General features: G+C 35.8%; 1 protein-coding gene across 9 annotated transcripts in view; it reads right to left on the bottom strand.

Moving 5' to 3' along the window:
• Positions 1-21583, bottom strand: part of ATF2 (activating transcription factor 2) — an 83380-nt gene that overhangs the window by 18769 nt on the left and 43028 nt on the right. For 8 of the 9 annotated variants that reach the window (XM_058713432.1, XM_058713448.1, XM_058713409.1 and 5 more), the window contains 4 exons: positions 17928-18106; positions 17107-17221; positions 16290-16376; positions 1579-1728 (listed from right to left, as the gene is read on the bottom strand). In XM_058713432.1, coding sequence (XP_058569415.1) covers positions 1579-1728; positions 16290-16376; positions 17107-17221; positions 17928-18106 — 531 coding nt within the window. Of the gene's footprint in view, positions 1-1578; positions 1729-16289; positions 16377-17106; positions 17222-17923; positions 18107-21583 lie in introns of those variants that run through there. The other variant, XM_058713471.1, reaches the window with a different exon arrangement.

Genomic DNA, 21583 nt, shown 5'->3' with positions numbered 1-21583 from the left:
ACAGAAGTTATATAGAAATTATATGTTCAATTCTTTTAAATAAACTTGGAGGATGTAAAAACCACACAGAGCTTGCAGACGATACAAAAAAAACAGCCATGGGTGGATTTGGCCCATGAGTCCGTTTGCTAATGTCTGAATTATGACATTAAAACACACCCACTTATTTACCTTCTCTCTTGGCCCCTATGTTGTTTAGTCAATAACTACCATAACTACATTCCACTTTAAGTTTTGTAAAAATAAAATACAGCTATCTAAAAACTTATGCTTATGAGGCAATCTAGAACTTGCCATTTACCTGTTTTTTTTTTTTTTTTTTTCAACATTTTTTTATTTATTTTTTTGGGACAGAGAGAGACAGAGCATGAACGGGGGAGGGGCAGAGAGAGAGGGAGACACAGAATTGGAAACAGGCTCCAGGCTCCGAGCCATCAGCCCAGAGCCTGACGCGGGGCTCGAACTCACGGACCGCGAGATCGTGACCTGGCTGAAGTCGGACGCTTAACCGACTGCGCCACCCAGGCGCCCCAGCCATTTACCTGTTTAATAGCAAAGTTTTGCTTTTTAATGCCAATGCTAATACTGTTGAAGTATCTCTTAAGATAAAAGTTCTAAATAGAGTTCTGAAACATTTAACAGAAATAGTTACCCTTCCATGTAGAAATGCACTGTAGACATAACAGACCTATCAACCATCTGATAGGCAGTCACAAACTACAGATAAATGAAAAGGACCTCTGGTATAAACAGTGTCCATAAAGCATATATATCTGCTCCTTTGGTAATGTCTCTCACATTTTAATTTAAGAATCATTTGACTGGGGTGTCTGGGTGGCTCAGTCGGTAAAGTGTCCAACTTTGGCTCAGGTCATGATCTCACACAGTTCGTGAATCCCAGCCCCACATCGGGCTCTCCGCTGTCAGCATGAAGAGCCCGCTTTGGATCCTTGGTCTCCCTTCCCTCTCTCTGCCCCTCCCCAGCTTGCTCGCACCGCGCGCTCTCTCTCTCTCTCAGAAATAAACAGAAACATTAAAAAAAAAATCATTTGATATATGCCAGTAATCTCATAAATACAATCCACAAAAAATGAGTTAAAAAGCGTCAGTGGAGATTTGTGCTATGTCAGACCAACATACACAGACAAAAGCATTTACAGGGTGTCCTGAGCAGTAATAATTGCTCGACTATTTTAATTATTTACTTATTTATTTTCGGGTGTCAATACTTTTTGAGAGACAGCATGCGTGCAGAGGAAGGGCACAGGGATAAGGAGAGAGAGAATCTTAAGCAGGCTTCACACTCAGCGTGGAGACTGATGCGGGGCTAGATCTCACAACTATGAGGTCATGACCTGAACTGAAATCGAGTTGGACACTTAGATGACCGAGCTACCCTGGCACCCCTGGGTGTGAATACTTTTACACTGAACTACCTTTCCTAATGTTTTTGGTACCCTTTTGAAATATGACCAGAAGTAATTTTTTCAAAGTATATAGTTAAAGTTTCCTTTAAGTTACCCCGTATTTGTTTTTTAAAGGATAACAGAGTGTAGATTATAAAAACAACACACATACCGGAGTTTCTGTAGTGGATGTGGCTGGCTGTTGTAGGGACTGTGGTCGAGATTCCTCTGACTGAGTTCTAACCAATCCACTACCATGACCTTTGACAGTATCACCATTGGTAACTGGAGGATGTTGCTGGGTCAAAGCAGCTTTTAATCTCTGAAATGCAGACATCAATTTAAAAAAAAAAGTTCCCTGCTTTCCACTCAAGTCCAACTCCCAAAGTATTCTTTAGTTAACCAAAAAAAAGTATTTGTTAAGAAATGCATTTGGCTTTAAAATTAGTTTTATCATTACAAATAGTAAGACAAACACTCTGGAAAGCTTTCCTGAGTCTTTCTGAGTACTACTATAGGATTTAATACTTTGCTATCCTAATCAATTTTGAGGAAGGAGTGAAAAACACCGTTAACTGAAAATAACCAGTTCCGTTCAACTAAAATAAATAACACAAGTTAATTATGTATACTGTCACCTATTTTCTTGCCCTTCATTCCTGAATCTCCATCTTTTTAGGCTCTCCTAGATTCTTAAACCTAAATCTCTTCCAAATTTGGGCCCACTTTGGACAACTGGGCTTATTTGGACAATGACCTGATGTTGCATTTTTTAGGCCACTATATTGACTGTCAGACTGAACCTCCTCCTAGAACCTATAGCTAGGTTTGCCTCCCGTAGGTCTTCCCTGTCTCCAGTAAGGAGGTTTAGTTTGAAGTCTATCCCCTCTACTATGTTCCATTTGCCATTTCACTGAATTGCATCTGACCCACTGCCAGGGTATGAGTAACCTAGGGTCAGAAGGAGGCCTTAGACACTTACGGCTACCTCTTAATAAAAACACAATCTGCATAAAACTTACTATTCTATCAGCAAAAGTGTATCATATGTGAATATCTTAGTTCCTCAAACAGTAAGCTCTTTCAAGAGCAGAGATTTCCTTACATTTCTTTGCATCCCTTTTAAGCGACTGGTACACGGATTTGCTACATGGGTGAACAACAAATGTATTTGTTAACTGAGAGAAATTGGATTCTTTGGCAAAAATGGCACAAGCGATATCTGGGGTAGTTTTATTGTTAGAATCTGTAAATATGAAATAATTAGCACAAGATAATCATACCACAATATCTTAGCAATGAAAGGCACCTGAGAGACCTGGGATTATTATTGTTGATATTGTTCTCAGTAACAGTTGTAGTCCTTAAGCCCAAAATAAAGTTTCATTATCTGTGGGGGAAGGAGGCTACAAAATTGATATGAGAAATGTGTTGCATTCTATCCAGTGCTTTCCAAACTTCCCAGAAGTCATAATTGGCTGGGTGCTAAAAACAGATTTGTACCCACCTTTCTCTCTCCCTTCCTTGCCGATGGCAGGGAGGAGTGGGAAAGAGAGAAGAGCTTTTGAAAAGCACCCAGGTGATTCTAGGACAACTGCTTTCATTTACTCCAATAAGAGCAACTTAGCAAATTATACAGCTATCCCAAAATTTGTAGTTTATTTTCATCTATGCGTATCTACGATGCCATCTACAAGTGATCCAGACCCCTGAAAAAACTGAAGCATATATGAAAAGGTCCACCAAAATTTCCCTTGAGGCAATAACTATATCTAGACAAGTGTTACTGGACATTTTCTCTCTACTGCTAATCACTGTAGATGCTGGGTATGATTTTAAAAATAAGCCAACAGTTTAAAAATAAAAGTTTACTGGGGTAGAAGTTATACATCGTAAAATGAAGTCTTTTTTGTGCATAGTCCTATGAGTTTTAACAAGCACATACAGTCATGCAACCACCCCCTACCATCAGAATACAAAACAGTGCCATTATCCCACCAAATTCCCTCATGCTCCATTCCTGTCACTCTTCCTCCCACCCCCAGTCCTTAGAAACCATTAATCTGTTTTCTGATCCCCAAAGTTTTGCCTTTTCCAGAATGCCATATAAATGGACTTATACAGTGTTACAGCCTTCTGAAATCTGGCGTCTTTCTTTTAGCATAATGTACTTGAGATCCATCCATGTTATCAGTATTTTTTCACTGAGTTTCTAACAGGACAGTGTCCCTATTTTACAGATTGGGAAACCAGAGATCATTTGCCCAAGGTCGTCTTAGTAGCTAAGACACATGAAAGTGAGACACTCAACTGAAGGGATAGTATGGAAGTGGATGGATTAAACCAAAATGAGATAAGTGACCAAAGGAGTAATTGGCTCCAACCAGTAGGACTACTTAGGCTAAATGGTAAAGAACTCAAAGTAGAAAGGAGTTTGAAAGTATAGGTCAATATAAATAGAAGGAGGAAAATCTGAGGAGGTGGTCAGCCTGCATAATTATAGCTTTTATTTTATTTTATTTTTTAATTTATTTTTGGGACAGAGAGAGACAGAGCATGAACGGGGGAGGGGCAGAGAGAGAGGGAGACACAGAATCGGAAACAGGCTCCAGGCTCCGAGCCATCAGCCCAGAGCCTGACGCGGGGCTCGAACTCACGGACCGGACCGCGAGATCGTGACCTGGCTGAAGTCGGACGCTTAACCGACTGCGCCACCCAGGTGCCCCAAACTTTTAAAAACAGAAATGTTACACATCAAAATAAAAGAAATAGTACCTAGTCTATAGTGTTAGGTTAGGGCTTTCACGTCTAGATATAAAATGTACATAAATCTAGGTAGTGGTTGAGATGTGAAGCTTGGTAAATTATGTGTTGGTAAAACATTTTGAAGTCCTTAGGTAGAAAACATCATAGAACTGAAGAGCATTTAAAGTTTTATAGTGAAGAGCTTAACTCTTAGAATTAATGAAATACAGTAACTGCACATAGGGGAGTCTGAAGTACATAAACATCACTCTCTTGAATAATCTTTAGTAGGGCAAGTTACTACCTTATAGAGCACTTAAAAGCAGCATCAGTATTCATTCATTATCCTCTCTTGACTGCCCCAGTGTATACAGTACTCACCCAGTGAGGAAGCTCTAATGTTTGCTCCATGCTGTTACATTGATTACAATGGGTCTGACTTAGAAAGTGTGCCACTGGGTACAGAATTTAAGAAAAAGATTTTCAAGGGTTAACACTGTTCTGAGCTGCGTGTGTATGTGTGTGTGTGTGTGTGTGTGTGTGTCTGTGTGTGTGTGTGTGTATATATATATATATATATATATTTTTTTTTTTTTTAAGCAGCAATAAAAATACATGTGTGCTAAAAATAATTAGAATGGGTTAGGTGAAAAAAGTTGTCACTAAACAGAATTCATAAAAATTTTATAAGGATTTTCTATAATCCACCCAAATATATTTGCTAGAGACATCTTAAATAATGACAAATAGTTTGGTTCAAAATTATTTATTTTAAAATAGAATTTTGGAACTAGCAGATATATTGATAATTAGTCCAATCACCAACTTACAAATGAAGGCCCAAAAAATGAAGTTACTTCCCAGAATCACAGTTAGTTAGAAGCAGAGTGACCAGAAATTCTGTTGACTCCTAATTCGTTGAACATGTTTTAGACAAAAGTTTTGCCAAACTAGAGTTTTTGCCTAATATTAACTATTTTAGATATATTAGCAATCAAGAAGAGTATCAGACATTGGCCAGCTCATTTCTCTCCATATGGATATTTAATATAAGTAAATGAAAAGACTGAGTACTCAAAGAAATTCAGTAAGATCCATAAGGTCTGTATTCTCCAACATGTCCAATTAAAATAAAGCTTGAGCATAATTTTAAACTAGAGGCACTGTTTGAAAGAAAACTAAAATATCTTTATTACTCTATTTCTAAGCAGACTAGTGTTTTAATATTTGGAATTTTTAGCAATGTAAAATTCAACTACTATATTGAACCTTTTTTTCTTAGATATAAAATGTGTCAATTAAAGGATGATTGGTTTGTTGTGCTGGCCAATACAACTTACTCATTTTAAGAGATAATCTCCTAAAAATAATTTGCTTTTCAAATTCTATGTTATATTTCACATTCCTGGAAACAAATTTTATCACATCTGTCAGAACTTAGTAGGAGCAAACTACTCCATCATAGTTCAAAGAAAAAACATAATGTTCTCTAGAAACAATTTATGAAAAAGTCAGATCCATATTTCATATGTGCCACAAAAGCTCATCAGAGTAATAACCCTCCTTCTCCTGGGTGTTATCCTACCATCTGCTGCTCTATTACTTATCTTTATTTTGCAACTAATTAACAGCATAATCTTCTAAATTCAGCAAGTTAATTATCATTATTGTGGTCTTTGCAGCATCATCAGTCCTCATGAAGTCTTGTCTCCCCACCCCCAGAGAACGTATGAAAATGAAGTAGGTTGGGAGAGAGTCTGTTTCTTTGGAGTGGGCTCATTAGGTGTTTGCTGATTAGCTTGGCATGCAGAGGCAGGTCAGAAGAATTCTGCTGAACATGAGGTTCCATGCAGGGCCCAACTAAGTTAATGTAGGTTTCTGAACATTTGCCAAGATGCCCTCTGTCAGCTCTCGGTAGAAACCCCCTGCAGAAAACCTACTGGCTTCCCACCGTGTGCAAAGTTATTTCTCAGTTTGTCACACAACACTTCAAGGAAGGATTGTGAAGAATGCTACCTAAATACTTTATTAAATCTTCTTAACAAAGCTCCTAGACAATTAACATTGTCTTATTCAGACACATTACCTTTTAGTTACAAATATTAGGTAAGAAAGTTGTTTTAGTAGAAGAGTAACACACACAGCAAACACCTACAGTTTACTTGCTTAATGACAAAACTCCTAAATCTAAATGTGGGGAGGTCCATTGCAATTCTATGGAAGACAGTAGATCCTAGGAATTTTTCTATAATATTAAAAAATACTAGATAATTTTGTATTTGTGAATCCCCACTTACATTTCTTTTTCTTACCACATTCTTACTTTTCCAAAGACTTAATGTTCTAACCACCAAAAAAACCTTGCTCTGGAGAAATTTCTTTAGCAAAAAAAGGATCCTATTTCAATATTTATAGTAGACACAAACAATATGTATTTGTCTTCCTTATATAAGCACTGGGTTTTGAAAATCAGGGCCCCACAAAAGCATTCCTGGCTATCTTCAGATACAAGTAAGTTTTCTCTTCAGCTGTAGTGTGCTAGTCATTCTAATGTGTTCCAATGCTATTTCTCCTAATTTTTTATTTTTTTAATGTATCTTTCACTATGTTTAAAAATTTTTAGTTCCAGTATAGTTAATATACACTGTTCATTTCAGGACTTATATAGTGATTCAACAATTCCATATACTGGGGCGACTGGGTGGCTCAGTCGTTTAAGCGTCCGACTTCGGCTCAGGTCATGATCTCACGGTTTGTGGGTTTGTGTCCCGTGTCAGGCTCTGTGCTGACAGCTCAGAGCTTGGAGCCTGCTTCGGATTCTGTGTCTCCCTCTCTGTCCCTCTCTCCCTCACTCTCTCTCTTCTCTGCCCCTCCCCCACTCACACACTCTCTCAAAAGTAAATAAACATTAAAAAAACCCCACATTTCCATATATTACTCTGTGCTTATCTAGGTAAGCATACTCTTAATTCCCTATTTCACCCATCCTCCCCACCTCCTCTCTGCTTAACATCTGTTCTCTATAGTCAGAGTCTGTTTTCGTTTGTATTTTTTATTTCTTAAATTCCACATATGAATGAAATCATGTGGTATTTGTCCTTCTCTGACTGGCTCATATTGCTTAGCATTATACTCTCCAGATCCTTCACGCTATTGAAAATGGCAAGATTTCATTCTTTTTTATAGCCGAGTAACATTCCATTCTCCATATATACCTCTTCTTTATTCATCTATTGATGGACACTTAGGCTGCTTCCATAATTTGGCTACTGTAACAATAATGCTGCAATAAACACAGGAGTGCATATATATTCCTTTGAATTAGGGTTTTTGTAATTTTTTGGGAAAATACCCAGTAGTGAGATGACTGGATTTTAGGGTAGTTCTATTTTAATTTTTCTTAACTTTATTTATTTTGAGAGAGCAAGCGAGCGAGAGAGAGCTAGAGAGCAAGCACAAGTGGGGGAGGGGCAGAGAGAAGGAGAGACAAAATCCCATCCACGTCATCAGTGCAGCTTGATGTGGGGCTCGAACTCACAAACCATGAGATCATGACCTGGGCCAAGATCAAGATTCAGATGCTTAACCAAATGAGCCACCCAGGCGTCCCTTTAACTTTCTGAGGAACCTTCATACTGTCTTTCATAATGGCTGCACCAGTTTGCATTCCAGCCAAGTGCATGATGCCTCCCTTTTTCCCAACATCCTTGCCAACTCTTGTTTTTCTTTTTTTGATTTGAGCTTTTCTGACAGGTGTGAGATGGTATCTCAGTGAGGTTTTGATATGCATTTCCCTGATAACTGATTTTCATATATCTGTTGACCATCTGGATGTCTTCTTTGGAGAAACATCTGTTCATGTCTTCTGCCCATTTTTAATTGGATTGTGGTTTTTTTGGTGTTGAGTTGTGTTAGGTTCTTGATATACTGTGGATACTTACCCTTTATTGGGCACATTATTTACAAGTATCTTCTCCCACTTGGTACATTGTCTTTTTGTTTTGTTGATTGTTTCCTTTGCTGTGCAGAAGCTTTTATTTTGATGTGCTTCCAACAGTTAATTTTGCTTTTGTTCCTCTTACCTCAGGTGACCTATCTAGAAAGATGTCATTATAGCCGATGTTAGAGAACTTACCGCCATACTCTCTTCTAGGATTTTTATGGTTTCAGTTCTCACAATGAGGTCCTTAATCCATTCTGAGTTTATTTTTGTATATAGTGTAAGAAAGTGGTCCAGTTTCAGTCTTTTGCACATAGCTGTCCAGTTTTCCCAACACTGTTTGTTGAAGAGACTCTTTCCCAATGCATATTCTTGCCTCCTTTGTCAGATTAATTGACCATATAATTGTGGGTTCATTTCTGGGCTCCCTATTCTGTTCCATTGATCTAGGTGTCTATTTTTGTGCAGTACCATACTGTTTTCAGATTACAGCTTTGTAATCTGAAGCCTGGAATTGTGATACCTCCAAGTTTTGTTCTTTTTCAAGATTGCTTTGGCTATTTGGGGTCTTTTGTGGTTCCATGCAAATTTTAGGATTGTTCTAGTTCTGTGAAAAATGCTGTTGGTATTTTAATAGGGATTGCATTACATCTGTAGATTGTTTTGGGCAGTATAGACATTTTAAACATATTTGTTCTTCTAATCCATGAACATGCAATGTCTTTCCATTTCTTTGTATCGTGTTCAATTTCTTTCATCACTGTTTTACAGGTTTCAGAGTACAGGTCTTTCACCTATACTCCTTATTCCTAGGTATTTTATTACTTTTCGTGTAATTATAAATGGGATTGTTTTCTTAATTTCCCTTTGCGCTGCTTCATTATTAGTGTATAGACATGCGATGGATTTCTGTATATTGATTTTGTATCCTGTGAACTTACTGAATTCATTCATTAGTTCTGGTAGTTTTTTTGGTGGAGTCTTTATTTTTTTAAGAAGTTTTATTTATTTATTTTTTATTTTTGGGACAGAGAGAGACAGAGCATGAACGGGGGAGGGGCAGAGAGAGAGGGAGACACAGAATCGGAAACAGGCTCCAGGCTCCGAGCCATCAGCCCAGAGCCTGACGCGGGGCTCGAACTCACGGACCGTGAGATCATGACCTGGCTGAAGTCGGACGCTTAACCGACTGCGCCACCCAGGCGCCCCTATTTTTTTAATGTTTATTTATTACTGAGAGACAGAGACAGAGCCCAAGCATGAGAAGGGCAGAGAGAGAAGGAGACACAGAATCTGAAGCAGGCCCCAGGCCCTGAGCTGTCAGCACAGAGCCTGACGCGGGGCTCAGACTCACAGACGGCGAGATCATGACCTGAGCCGAAGTGGGACACTCAACCAACTGAGCCACCCAGGTGTCCCTTCTGTGGAGTCTTTAGAGTGTTCTATACAGTATATAGAATCATGTCATCTGCAAACGGTTGAAGTTTTACTTCTTTCTTACAATTTGGGGGACTTTTATTCCTTTGTCTTATCTGACTGGTGTGACTAAGACTTCCAGTATTATGTTGAATAAAACTTGTCTTCTTCCTGACCTTAGGGGAAAAGCTTTCAGTTTTTTACCATTATGATGTTAGCTGTGGGGTTTTCATATAAGGGCTGTATTATGTTAAAGTATGTTCCCTCTAAACCTAGTTTGTTGAGGGTTTCTATCATGAATGGATGTTGTATGTGGTCATATTTTTTTCTGCATCTATTGAAACAACCTTATGGCTTTTATCCTTTCTCTTACTGATGTGATGTATCATGTCGATTGATTTGTGAATATTAAACCACGCTTGCATCCCTGGAATAAATCCTACTTGCTCATGGGGAATGACTTTTTTAATGCATTGTTGGATCTGGTTTGCTAATTTTTTGTTGAGGATTTTTACATCTATGTTCTGTAGTGCTCTCTTTTTTATTTAGCAGTGTGTTTATTTGGTTTTAGTATCAGGTTAATATTGGCCTTGAAGAATGAATTTGGAAGTTTTCCTTCCTCTTCTATTTTTTGGAAAAGTTTGAGAAGAATAGGTTTTAACTCTTCTTTAAATGTTTGGTAGAATTTATCTGTGAAGCTGTTGGATCCTGGACTTTCGTTTTTGGGGAAATTTTTGATTACTGATTCAATTTCATTGCTGGTAATCTATATGTTCAAATTTTCTGTTTCTTCCTGCTTCATTTTTGGGAAGTTATATGTTGCTAGGATTTTATCCACTTCTAGGTTGCTCAGTTTGTTGACACATAATTTTTCATAATATTCTTACAATCCTTTGCATTCCTGTGGTGTTGGTTATTATTTTTCCTCTTTCATTTCTGATTTTGTTTGAGTCCCCTCTCCTATTTTTGATGAGCCTGGCTATAGGTTTATCAATTTTGTTGATCTTTTCAAAGAACCAGCTCCTGATTTCATTCATCTATTTTTTTAGTTCCTAGATCATTTATTTCTGTTCTGATATTTATAATTTCCTTCCTTCTGCTGGGTTTGGGTTTGGGTTCGGGTTCTTTTTCTAGCTCCTTTAGGTGTAAGGCTAGGCTAATATTTGAGATTTTTCTTGCTTCTTGAGGTAGGCTTGTAATGCTATAAACTTTTCCCTTAGAACTGCTTTTGCTGCTTCCCAAAGATTTTAGACCACTGTGTTTTCATTTTCATTTGTCTCCATGTGTTTTTTGGTTTCCTCTTTGACTTGTTGGTTGATTCATTCACTGTTTACTTGCATGTTATTTAACTTCCATGTATTTGAGCTCTTTTCAGATTTTTTTCTTATGGCTGATTTCTAGTTTCACTGCATTGTGGTTGAAAAGATGCATGGCATAACTTCAATCTTTTTGCATTTGTAGAGATTTATTTTGTGGTCTAATATATAATCTGGAGAATATTTCATGTGTACTTAAAGAATGTGCATTTTGCTATTGTAGGATGGAATATTCTGAATATGTCTATTAAAACACTAGTCCAATGTATCATTCTAAGCCACGGTTTCCTAATTGATTTCATCAATGTAAATAGCATGTTAAAGTTCCCTACAATCACTGTGTTACCATCAGTTAGTTCCTTTATATTTGTTACTAACCATTTTATGTATTTGGGTGCTCCCATTCTGGGTGTATAAGGGTTTACAATTGTTACGTCTTCTTGTTGGAGTCCCCCTTAATGATTATGTAGCGTCCTTCTTTGTCTCTTGTTACAGTCTTTGTCTTAAAGTCTATTTTGTCTGATACAGCTATTGCTACCCTAGCTTTCTTTTCACACCCCTTTGCATAAATGTTTCTGCATCCCCTCTTTTTCAATCTGCATGTGACTTTGGGTCTGCAAGGAGTTTCTTGTTGGCAGCATACACACTGGTCTTATTATTTTTTTTAATCCCTCCCATCACCCTATGCCTTTTTTTTTTTTGGAATGTTTAGTCCATTTACATTCAGAGTAATTATTGATAAGTCTGTATTTATTGGTATTCTGTCATTTGTTTTGTGATTGTTTTTATAGATCTTCTGTTTTTTTCTTCCCTTGCTCTCTCACCACAAGTTGGCTTTCTTTAGTGATATATTTGGATTCCTTTCTCTATTTTTTTTGCATACCTATTACCAATTTTTGATTTGTGGTTACCATTAGGTTTGTATATAACATCTTCTGAACCACACATCATTTTAGCAAAACGAAACAGGGAGGATGTTTAAGTATTTTCAAAGAGTTGAAGGCAACAACAAAGCACAGTCCAACTCAAGCCTGAAAGAAGACATTGTAAATTTTACTAGAGGGTTAGCAGACTGGCAAAAAGAAATTATTTAATGTGTAACATGAATCAAAGGGATAAGAGCTGGGAATCACTCATTTGGAGAAACTGGATTTGGAGTCCTATCACTGATGGCGAATCAAGTCCTGTGATCATTTACCTGTCATTAAGGAAACCAGTCTCAACTTTCTTCAGTTGGGAGGATACAATTATTTCCTCAATTGGTAAGTCTTTTACCTTATTAAGCTCCAGGGGGCTAAAAATCAATGAAAATGACATATTAATTCAAATTTTAAAATCATCTGTACCTATGTGGTATTCTATGTTCTGAAAGTAATTAAAGTAACTTGCCACAGAGTAATCGGTTACCCTTGAATTTCAATTTAAAATGGTTAAAAGATCAATTCAGTCTTGTGATTTTAATTGGAAGAGCTAAAATAATCTCATAAGCCTCCCAATAATGGACTATTTAAGAAAACCAAGCCTCATATCTATAAGTTTAATTAAACTTAAAAGGTTATTAAAGTACTTAGAGAAGTTTATTAGACAACTGAGGTACCTATAGGGAAAACAGGATATATTAAGTTTAAAATGAAGTTTGGCATGTTTAAAATTAATTATATTTGAAGACCTTTAAAAGCAATTACATAGTTGGATTTGTAAACTGGCCTTAAAAATTCAGGGAAGAACTAAGTTTCTGAATTTGTAACTTTAATAAATCTAATATATTTTTTAAAAGCAGTCCCTGAAAAAAAAAAAATCAAATAAATAAAAACAGTCCCTGAATAATGGTTTTTATGCACAAAAGTTATCAAGGGCACCAAAAACAAACAACTCACTGATATAATCCTAACTGCTAAAGAATATAATCAATGGCCTTAAAAGAAGACTTCTTTGCCTCTCTTGATGATCACCAGAACGATTTGCAAGAGAAACTCAAAATTTAAGATCACATCTGCTGAATTTCTTAGTACCTAAGAAATGTATGTTAAATAAATGATAATGGACAGAAATAATTATTAAATGAGACTGAGGGTAAACATATGAACATGAAACCAACTACAAAACCCAAACTATTTTTAGGTCATTTCCCAATGTTGGTAGATTGGTTTTGTACTTGTAACAATATAGAAGTATAGTTGATAACACGCAAGCAGTGAAAATTCTTAGACAGTAATTAGACTAAGGGAAACCAGACTAGCAATATTTCATAAAAATATAAAACCAATGATGAAATGTGAAATTATTTCTGTACAACAACAAAACCCCCAATTAATCAGAATTCCCTTAGCATTCTAGACAATTGGCATTTTGTTACCAGTTCATATTACCTGGATAGAAGGGCAATATCTAATTTTCACAAATGAGCCAAACAGGTATGATATATTAGAAAATGGAAACATAGGACAATCAAATATACCAAAGGTGGTATGTTCTCAAACCACAACGTAATTAAAATAGAAATCAAGATTAAAAAGGAAAGCCCCCAGATATTTGGAAATTATACAATATACTTTTATATAAGTGCCAGTAGTTCAAAGAAATCACAAAGGAAATTAAAAGATATATGATAATGAAAATATAGCAGATCAAATTTGTGGAAAGAAATTTATAGCTTTAAATGCCTATACTGGAAAGGTAAAAAGGTTTAATCAATAATCCAAGCTTCCACTTTAAGCCAAAACAACATAGGCACATTAAACCCAATTAACTAGGAGAAAGCATTAGAGATAAAAGTAGCAATGAATGATATGTTTGTACTATCATTAAGAAGAATAAAGCCAAGCTACCCACTAAGAGAAAATATTTGTAAGACATATGTAACAAAAATTTCGTATTTAGTATATCTAAATAGTTCCTATAACATAAAAATAAGAGACAACCCATTGTAAGAAATCAGCAGAAGATATCACAAAAGCATCTGGCAAAATCAGAAATTAAATAAAACCATAAGATACTGCTACAAACTGCTAGAAATGTCTACAATGAAAATGAGACAAAGCCAAATGCTGGCAAAAATGTGGAACTGGAATTCCCATACTCTGTGAGAATTCAGAACTTTGGCAAATGGTCTGGCAGTTTCTTGCAAAGTTAAATGTATACCTACCCCTTACTCAGCAAATTCTACCCTTCAGTAGATAGGCCAAATGAAAATAAACATCCGCAAGAAGAGTTACACAAGAACGTGCACAGCATCTCTGTTCACAATGCTAAACACTGAAAACCATTCAAGTGTCCACCAACAAGAGAATGGATAAAGAACCTGTGTTATATTCACACAATGGAATACTACTCAGCAATAAAAAGCAGCAAACCAATACATTCAACAACATTGATAAATCTTGTGGCTGGACACAATAATATATATGGATTCATTTATATTAAATTCTAGAACTAATTGCTGGTGACAACAGTTGGGAAGGTATACTGATTGCAAAGGGAAATAAACTTTCTGGGTAGATGTTAATGTTCTATATCATGATAGCAGTGTGAGTTACATTAATACACTTATACATCAAAATTAAAATTGGTTCATTTCAATGTATATAAATTTTACACTGAGAAAGGCCTATTAAAAAATAATTGAGTTGGGTAGGGAATGGTCTGAGGCATAGATAAAACATGAATGGCAGTTACAGTGCTAATAATTGAAGCTGGTGATGGGTACATGGGGGTTCATTATTCTATACTGGTTACTTTGTATATGTTTGAAATTTTCCATAATGAAAAGTTAGAAAAAAAAAAAAAAAAAGGAAACGGACTAATTTCTGAGTCTTTTTATTTAATTAAAACAGGACAATCTTATTTACTACTCCAATTAAAATAGGCAATCACCTAAATATGGTTATTTTACATTAGCAAAATCCTAATAATAAATTTAACTGGATTGTTAAATTTAAGTAGGGCAATCTATGACTCCCCATGCTATTTTTTGGGCCTTCAACCAATGATTATTTTCCATATATAAAGTTATAGCTTTGATTTTTTTAATATACAAGCACACAAAACACTTTTATTCTTGTTAATTTCCTGATGACCTAAAAGAAAAAGTTATTCAAGGAAGTATTAAATTTAATAGTTTCTACAACTATGGCCTACTCTTATAGCCAAAAGTATTTCTTTAAATCTGACTTGTTCCTTTTGAATTAATTTGCTAGGAAAAAAAGTCCACTGAATATGTAAAAGTATTTTTAGATGTAGGATAGAACAACAGATCTCGTTAACTCCTATTTCTACTCTATTCAGTTCTCACTAAATTGAATTTTTCACTAGTACGGTATGTTTAGAAGTATAAAAAACATTCCCAATGAAGCTTTTTTGCTATCAAGTGAAGATGCATCTTAGTATTTCCAAAGCTTTGAGTTAAACATGCTGTTAATACAAAAAATTGCCCTCTTGGGTTTTCATAAGTTCTCTCACCACAATCAATAACTAGCTAATTTTTACACTCTTTAAACATTGTTCATTCAGATGGTGTGTTAAGTTTTACTGTTAGTTATCACATGCCATTTTGAGATTATTAGCAATGGAGAATAGAGGTAAAAAACTTGAAATTTTGCAATATATAATGGTTTTTATATGTACACATTTATACTGTTAGTATACTGCCTAGCACAGAACTGATGCAAAATTATCTATTAATTTTTCTAAGGATACGTTAACTGATGTTCAGAATTAGTCCTGAAAATGTGTTAAGACTATAGAAGGGAGAATTACATGGATTAAAAAAACAAAAAGCAGCTTTAGTTTTTTGCCAAGGAATTTAGCACATTTATGGAATTTGGGGCTAAGAGAAACTCTAAAAATCAACATTTAATCTCTTTACACCTAAGAATACTGAGTCTCCTCAAAATTAAAATGGCTTGATTAAGGGTAATGAACAGCAGAGTCAGAATTAAAATTAAAACCCATGTCTTTGGACTCCTAATCTATAGCTTATCCCTTAAACACCACCAGTTTCTTGGTGTCAAAACGCAACTCAAAAATATGGATTTTCTTTATGTATTATGTGCTACATTTACTAACTTGTATACAATTTCAGAATTCTTGTCAATACTGTTCTACTAATTCCTATCACTGTTTAAAACCATCTGTATGGCCTTCCAATGTTTGCACCTAGTTTCAGCTGTAATATTCCTAGCTACCACAAGGAGGAGATTTTGTTCAAAACGCCACGGCTCAAAAGCAGACAAACCGATGACAAGAACTAGGACTTTACTCTCAAATTCATCCATTTATTGTAAAGTACCACTAATTAGTCACTATGCTAATGGAAACTCTTCCATATTATCTGGTTCTTGCATAGTGTAATACATTCCAAAGCTTTATAAAATGTGATCTAAACTGTACATTTGAAGCAGGCTTTAATGGAAAAACTAATTCAAAACAGGCTCAAGAAATGTACAGAACAAGTAAAATCTTGCTTACCATTTTTGCTTCTGACTGTACTGGTTGAGGGGAGGAAGGACCTGGAATTCCTGGAACACTAGGCACCATGGTGACTGGCCGAACAAGCTATGCAAAATATATTAACAAATAATTGCTAGAGAATATATTCAATATGAGATTTGTGCTATATCTGCGCAATGGTTATACAAATTTGAGAGTTCAGAATCAGAAAACTATAAACCCTTATTGATCTACTGTCCTGATTTATCTTTTAAAATTTGTCAATTTCCATAAAAGTTCACAGAGAGTGTCCTTATAAACAATTCCTGCAATAGTCAAAGTACCATGGAATTACTGGACATGTGTTTTCGTACACATATATTCCTAAAGAACAGAAATCTGTGTTAATAATTGAATTCTACAAATCTAGTCAAAGTGAAATGGGCTGAATAAGGAATAAATTTCTTAAAATTAAAAATACAAGGAAGAATTTGAGAAACTTAACAGAAGACCATGGGGGTGGGGAAGGGGAAAAAGAAAAAAGTTAGAGAGAGGGAGGCAAACCATAAGAGACTCCTGGATACTGAGAACAGACTGAGGGTTGATGGGCATTGAGGAGGGCACTTGTTGGGATGAGCACTGGGTGTTGTATGGAAACAAGGAAAAGAAGATTTTGAGAGGATGGAAAAACATTTTCTAACCAATTAATTATGTTTGTTTTGAATGGTATATGCTGTCATTATAAATATGAATGAATACACACTACTAACCTCTAGTAAGTATTTTTTTGGATTCAGTTTCATAAACGAATCAAGCAGCCCTAGATCAGTTTACAGAGTCTAAACCTCAAACTTACCGGGACTGCAGCTGGAACATGCACATTAGAACTTGTAATTGATGCGGGAATAGCAACAGGCATGGTCTGTCCATTAGGAAGATGCAACAGAAGAGGAAATGGGCCCGGTACAGGACTAAGAAAAATAAAAGAAGAATAATTAAAGGTAAGAAATCCTTATCAGCCACTTCTAACAATACGAGAGTATTTTTACTCCTATTATCATATTATTTAAAAATAAATTTTCTAACCACTGCAAAGCAAATTACAAAATTTTATTATTTTTAATTGTATTCTAAATACATAATGTATATAGCAGTGTGGAGAAACAACAGGTCCAAAAAACAGGACAATCTCCAATATGCTGAATGAGAAAAATTCTTATCAGAAGGTCTTGAGGGTCACCTGGCTGGCTCAGTTGGTACAGCATTTAACTTCTGATCAGGTAAGTTGAGCCCCGTGTTGAGTGTAGAGATTACATAAAATGTCTGGGAAAAAACCAATGTCTTGACATATGTTTAAGAACTGAAAAAAATGTCATCTGCTGGAGTAATTTTATGTATTCTGTGTGAAATAGCATGAAAATTAGAGACCACCTTAAATTCACATTCAATGCGATTTTTTTAAATTAAGTTTTAGATATTTATTTTCTAATCTATTAGATAACACGAAGAGAAAAAGACAACCCAAGTACTTTTTCCAAAAATCAAAGCATGCAGAACATGATTAACATACACACACAAAACTAAGGCCACAATTTGAATTACATGTCGTGGGAAAAATTGTGACAAGAAAAACTTGATTAATAAACCGTTCAATGACTGGCCCAAATCATCACTTACACGATTGGCCTGTTGGAGGATGGTGCCTGGGTGATCACAGTACTTGAGGTTGGTGAAGGTACTGCTTGCTGAATAATTACACTGGAGTCAGAACTTGTAAGCAGCACATTGGGAACCTGTAATGATGCTGGACGAACGATAGCTGATGTGGGCTGTGCAGTTTGTGCCAATGGTACCTCCTATTTAGTGATGAAATAAAAAAGGGTGGGATTTAAAATTGTAAGTCAATCCGGGGCGCCTGCGTGGCTCACTTGGTTAAGCGTCTGACTTTGGCTCAGGTCATGATCTCACGGTTCGGGAGTTCGAGTCCTGCAGCAGGCCCTGTGCTGACAGCTCGGAGCCTGGAGTGTGCTTTCAGATTCTGTGTCTCCCTCTCTCTCTGGCCCTTCCCCTCTCAAGCTCTGTCTGTCTGTCTCTCTCTCTCTCAAATAATAAATAAACATTAACAAAACTTTTTTTTTAATTATAAGTCAATCCATGAAACTTAAAAGTGAACAGAATATAACACACTTCTAAAAGCATCTACACGCGTCGGGCTTTGTGTTGACAGCTCGGAGCCTGTTTCGGATTCTGTGTCTCCCTCTCTCTGACCCTCCCCCGTTCATGCTCTGTCTCTCTCTGTCTCAAAAAAAATAAACGTTAAAAAAAAAAAAATTAAAAGCATGTACAGAATAATACCCTCCCCCAAAGTAATGTCCAAAGTTATTTAAAATTTTACAAGCTAAAGTTATTAAAAAGAAAATTTTAGAAGTAGCTAAAAAGCGTCAAATATAACGTTCATATTTGAATTTAAAAACACCTAAAAAAAATAATAAAAATAAAAACATCAGAGTGGTGTTTTTTTTTTTTCCATACTACTTGTTTTCCTATCAATCCAGAAACAGGCTAAGTAACTTGGCTATGATTCCATGAACATTTCTGAAAATCCATGAGACCGCCTAGTCCTACTCCATCATTATACTGTAAAAAGGGGAAACAGATCCAGAGAGACTGATACAAATTAGTAATAGAAACGATTAAAAAATTTTAATACAATTGTTTGCTACAACAATTTATTAATGTCAAAAGGTCAAGTAATGTTGATATCCTGAATGTAAAATAATTACTGGAGTGAAATCTTTGCAAATTAAAGAAAAACACAGAATTTGTTGAGTTAGCCAGGACCTTAAAGATGGTCTTTTCCCCAGTTTTACAGATTAGGAAGAGATTAAGAGCTTTACCTAGAACTCCTTTTACTAGTTAGGGTAAAAATTGGGTCTACTGTGTTCTTAGAATTGGTCTTTATGCTGCCTCTTATTATCAAAATCTTATTTAGCTACATAGGAAGAAAAGATCAACTAGTACTATTGGAACTTCATTTATTCCACAAGTTTGAGAATTTATAGCATGCCCTCAAGGGCTACTGGGAAGAAAGAGACAATTAACAAGTAGAAGAAGAAAATTCCAAATAGTAGTATGTTATAAAATAACAGTACAACATAATAAATCATGAAAGATTAACTGAGGGAAGGCTGGGGTTGGCTTACTTTAGATAGCATACATAGTGAGGTGAGGTGAGCTTTTCTGCAAAAAATGGTGCTGGATGAACAGATACTGAAAGGACAGCCGGGGAAAATTCTATCTAGGGAGAGGGAAGCAATACCAAGAGTAATGTCTCTAAGGTAGGAAAAAACTTAGAATATCTGGGGAATGCAGCAGAGTGGCATGAAGGGAAGGTCGAATGGGCAGACAAGCTTAGATCAATGAGGCCTTATGAAAGGACTATTAGTTACCTTAAATGCCATGGCTAACCACTGAAGGATTTTAAGCAGGAAAGTGATTATATAATGTATTAATAATAAAGCTACCTATAGAATATTGGAGATGGAAGTAGAAAGTCCAGTTAGAAGTAATTATTAATAATCCAAGTAAAAGATGATGGCTCGGGACTAAAGTGATGACACTAAAGATCAAAGAGGATAAATTAATATTTCAGAAAGTAAGTCGGATAAGATTTGCTATTGGTGTTGGTGTGAAGAAAAAGAAGAAACTAAGGATTCTTGACTTGAGCAACTCAATGGGATGGAGAGAAAATTTACTGAGATAGGGAGAATTATGGAAAAAAAATCAAGAGTTCTGATTTAGATGTATTAAGTTTAAGATGTCTTTCAGTCATAGAAAAGGAAATGTCAAGACGGGAGTGAGAGATGAATATGGAAATCCAGGAGATATCTTGGTTGATAGAAGTTGGAGAGTCATCAGCATGTAGATGGTTTTTAAAGTTATGGTCTAGGTGATCTCACCTAGGAAGAAAAGTGAGAAAGAAAAGTGAAGAGGGCCCAGAATGGACTTTGACAAATTGGCATGGCTATGCCCTGCCCAGGAGGAGGCTGGAATGTAGCAAGGATTACTCCTGAAAGAAGCTGAAGCAGCAATGAACAGCGAAAAACTGTTGAGTGTGAAGGGCCTGGCACAATCTTTAGGAAAAAAGATATTCATATCAAAGAGTTAACAATATTTCCTGTAACTGTGATAATGTGGAAACCTTTATGTCCAAAAAAGAACAAGATAATTAAATACATTAAGATAATGATAAAGTACAACCATTAAAAATTATGATTTTGTGCGAATGTAAACTGGTATAGCCACTCTGGAAAACAGTATGGAGGTTCCTCAAAAAATTAAAAATTGAGCTACCCTATGGCCCAGCAATTGTACTACTAGGTATTTATCCAAAGGATACAAAAATGCTGACTGAAGGGGCATATGCACCCCAATGTTTATAGCAGCACTATCAACAATAGGCAAATTATGGAAAGAGCCCAAATGTCCACTGACTGATGAATGGATAAAGAAGATGTGGTATATCTATACAATAGAATATAACTCGGCAATCAAAAAGAATGAGATCTTGCTATTTGCAACAATGTGGATGGGACCAGAATGTATTATGCTAAGCAAAATAAGTCAGAAAAAGATAAATATCATACGATTTCACTCATATGTGGAATTTAAGAAACAAAACAGATGAATACAGGAAAGCAAAAATAAGATAAAAACAGAGAGGGAGACAAACCATAAGAGACTTAAATACAGAGAACAAACTGAGGGCTGCTGGAGGGGTGGCTGGGTAGGGGGATGGGTCATGGGTGATGGGCATTAAGGAGGGCACTTGTTGGGATGAACACTGCACGTTATATGTAAGTGATGAATCAATAAGATTCTACTCTTGAAACCATTATTACACTACATGTTAACTAACTTGGATTTAAATAACATTCTCAAAAAATGAAGAAAATTATGATTTTGGAAAGTTTCTAACGATGTGGGAAAATGTTCATTAATGCTGAATGTCGAATGCATGATATAAAAGTAAACTCGGATCAGGATGCCTGGCTGGCTCAATTGGTAGAGCATGTGACTCTTGATCTTGGGGTCACGAGTTCAAGCCCCATGATGGGTGTACAGCTTACTTAAAAAAAAATTAAAAATAAATTTTTTAAATTAAAAAGTAAACTAGGATCTTTCTTCGAATTTTTCTTGGTATCTATTTATCCTTCTAATGAGCTATTCACTTACACAGTATATTTGTATAAATGCATGCATATATCTAGGAAAAAATGTTTCAAAATATTAGTATTTCTTATCACTCAATTATGGGCTAAGAGGAGATTTTG

This window comes from Neofelis nebulosa, chromosome 2 (genome assembly GCF_028018385.1).
Source record: "Neofelis nebulosa isolate mNeoNeb1 chromosome 2, mNeoNeb1.pri, whole genome shotgun sequence".
Classification (NCBI taxonomy): Eukaryota; Metazoa; Chordata; class Mammalia; order Carnivora; family Felidae; genus Neofelis; species Neofelis nebulosa.
This window is presented reverse-complemented; position numbering and strand designations above follow the sequence as displayed.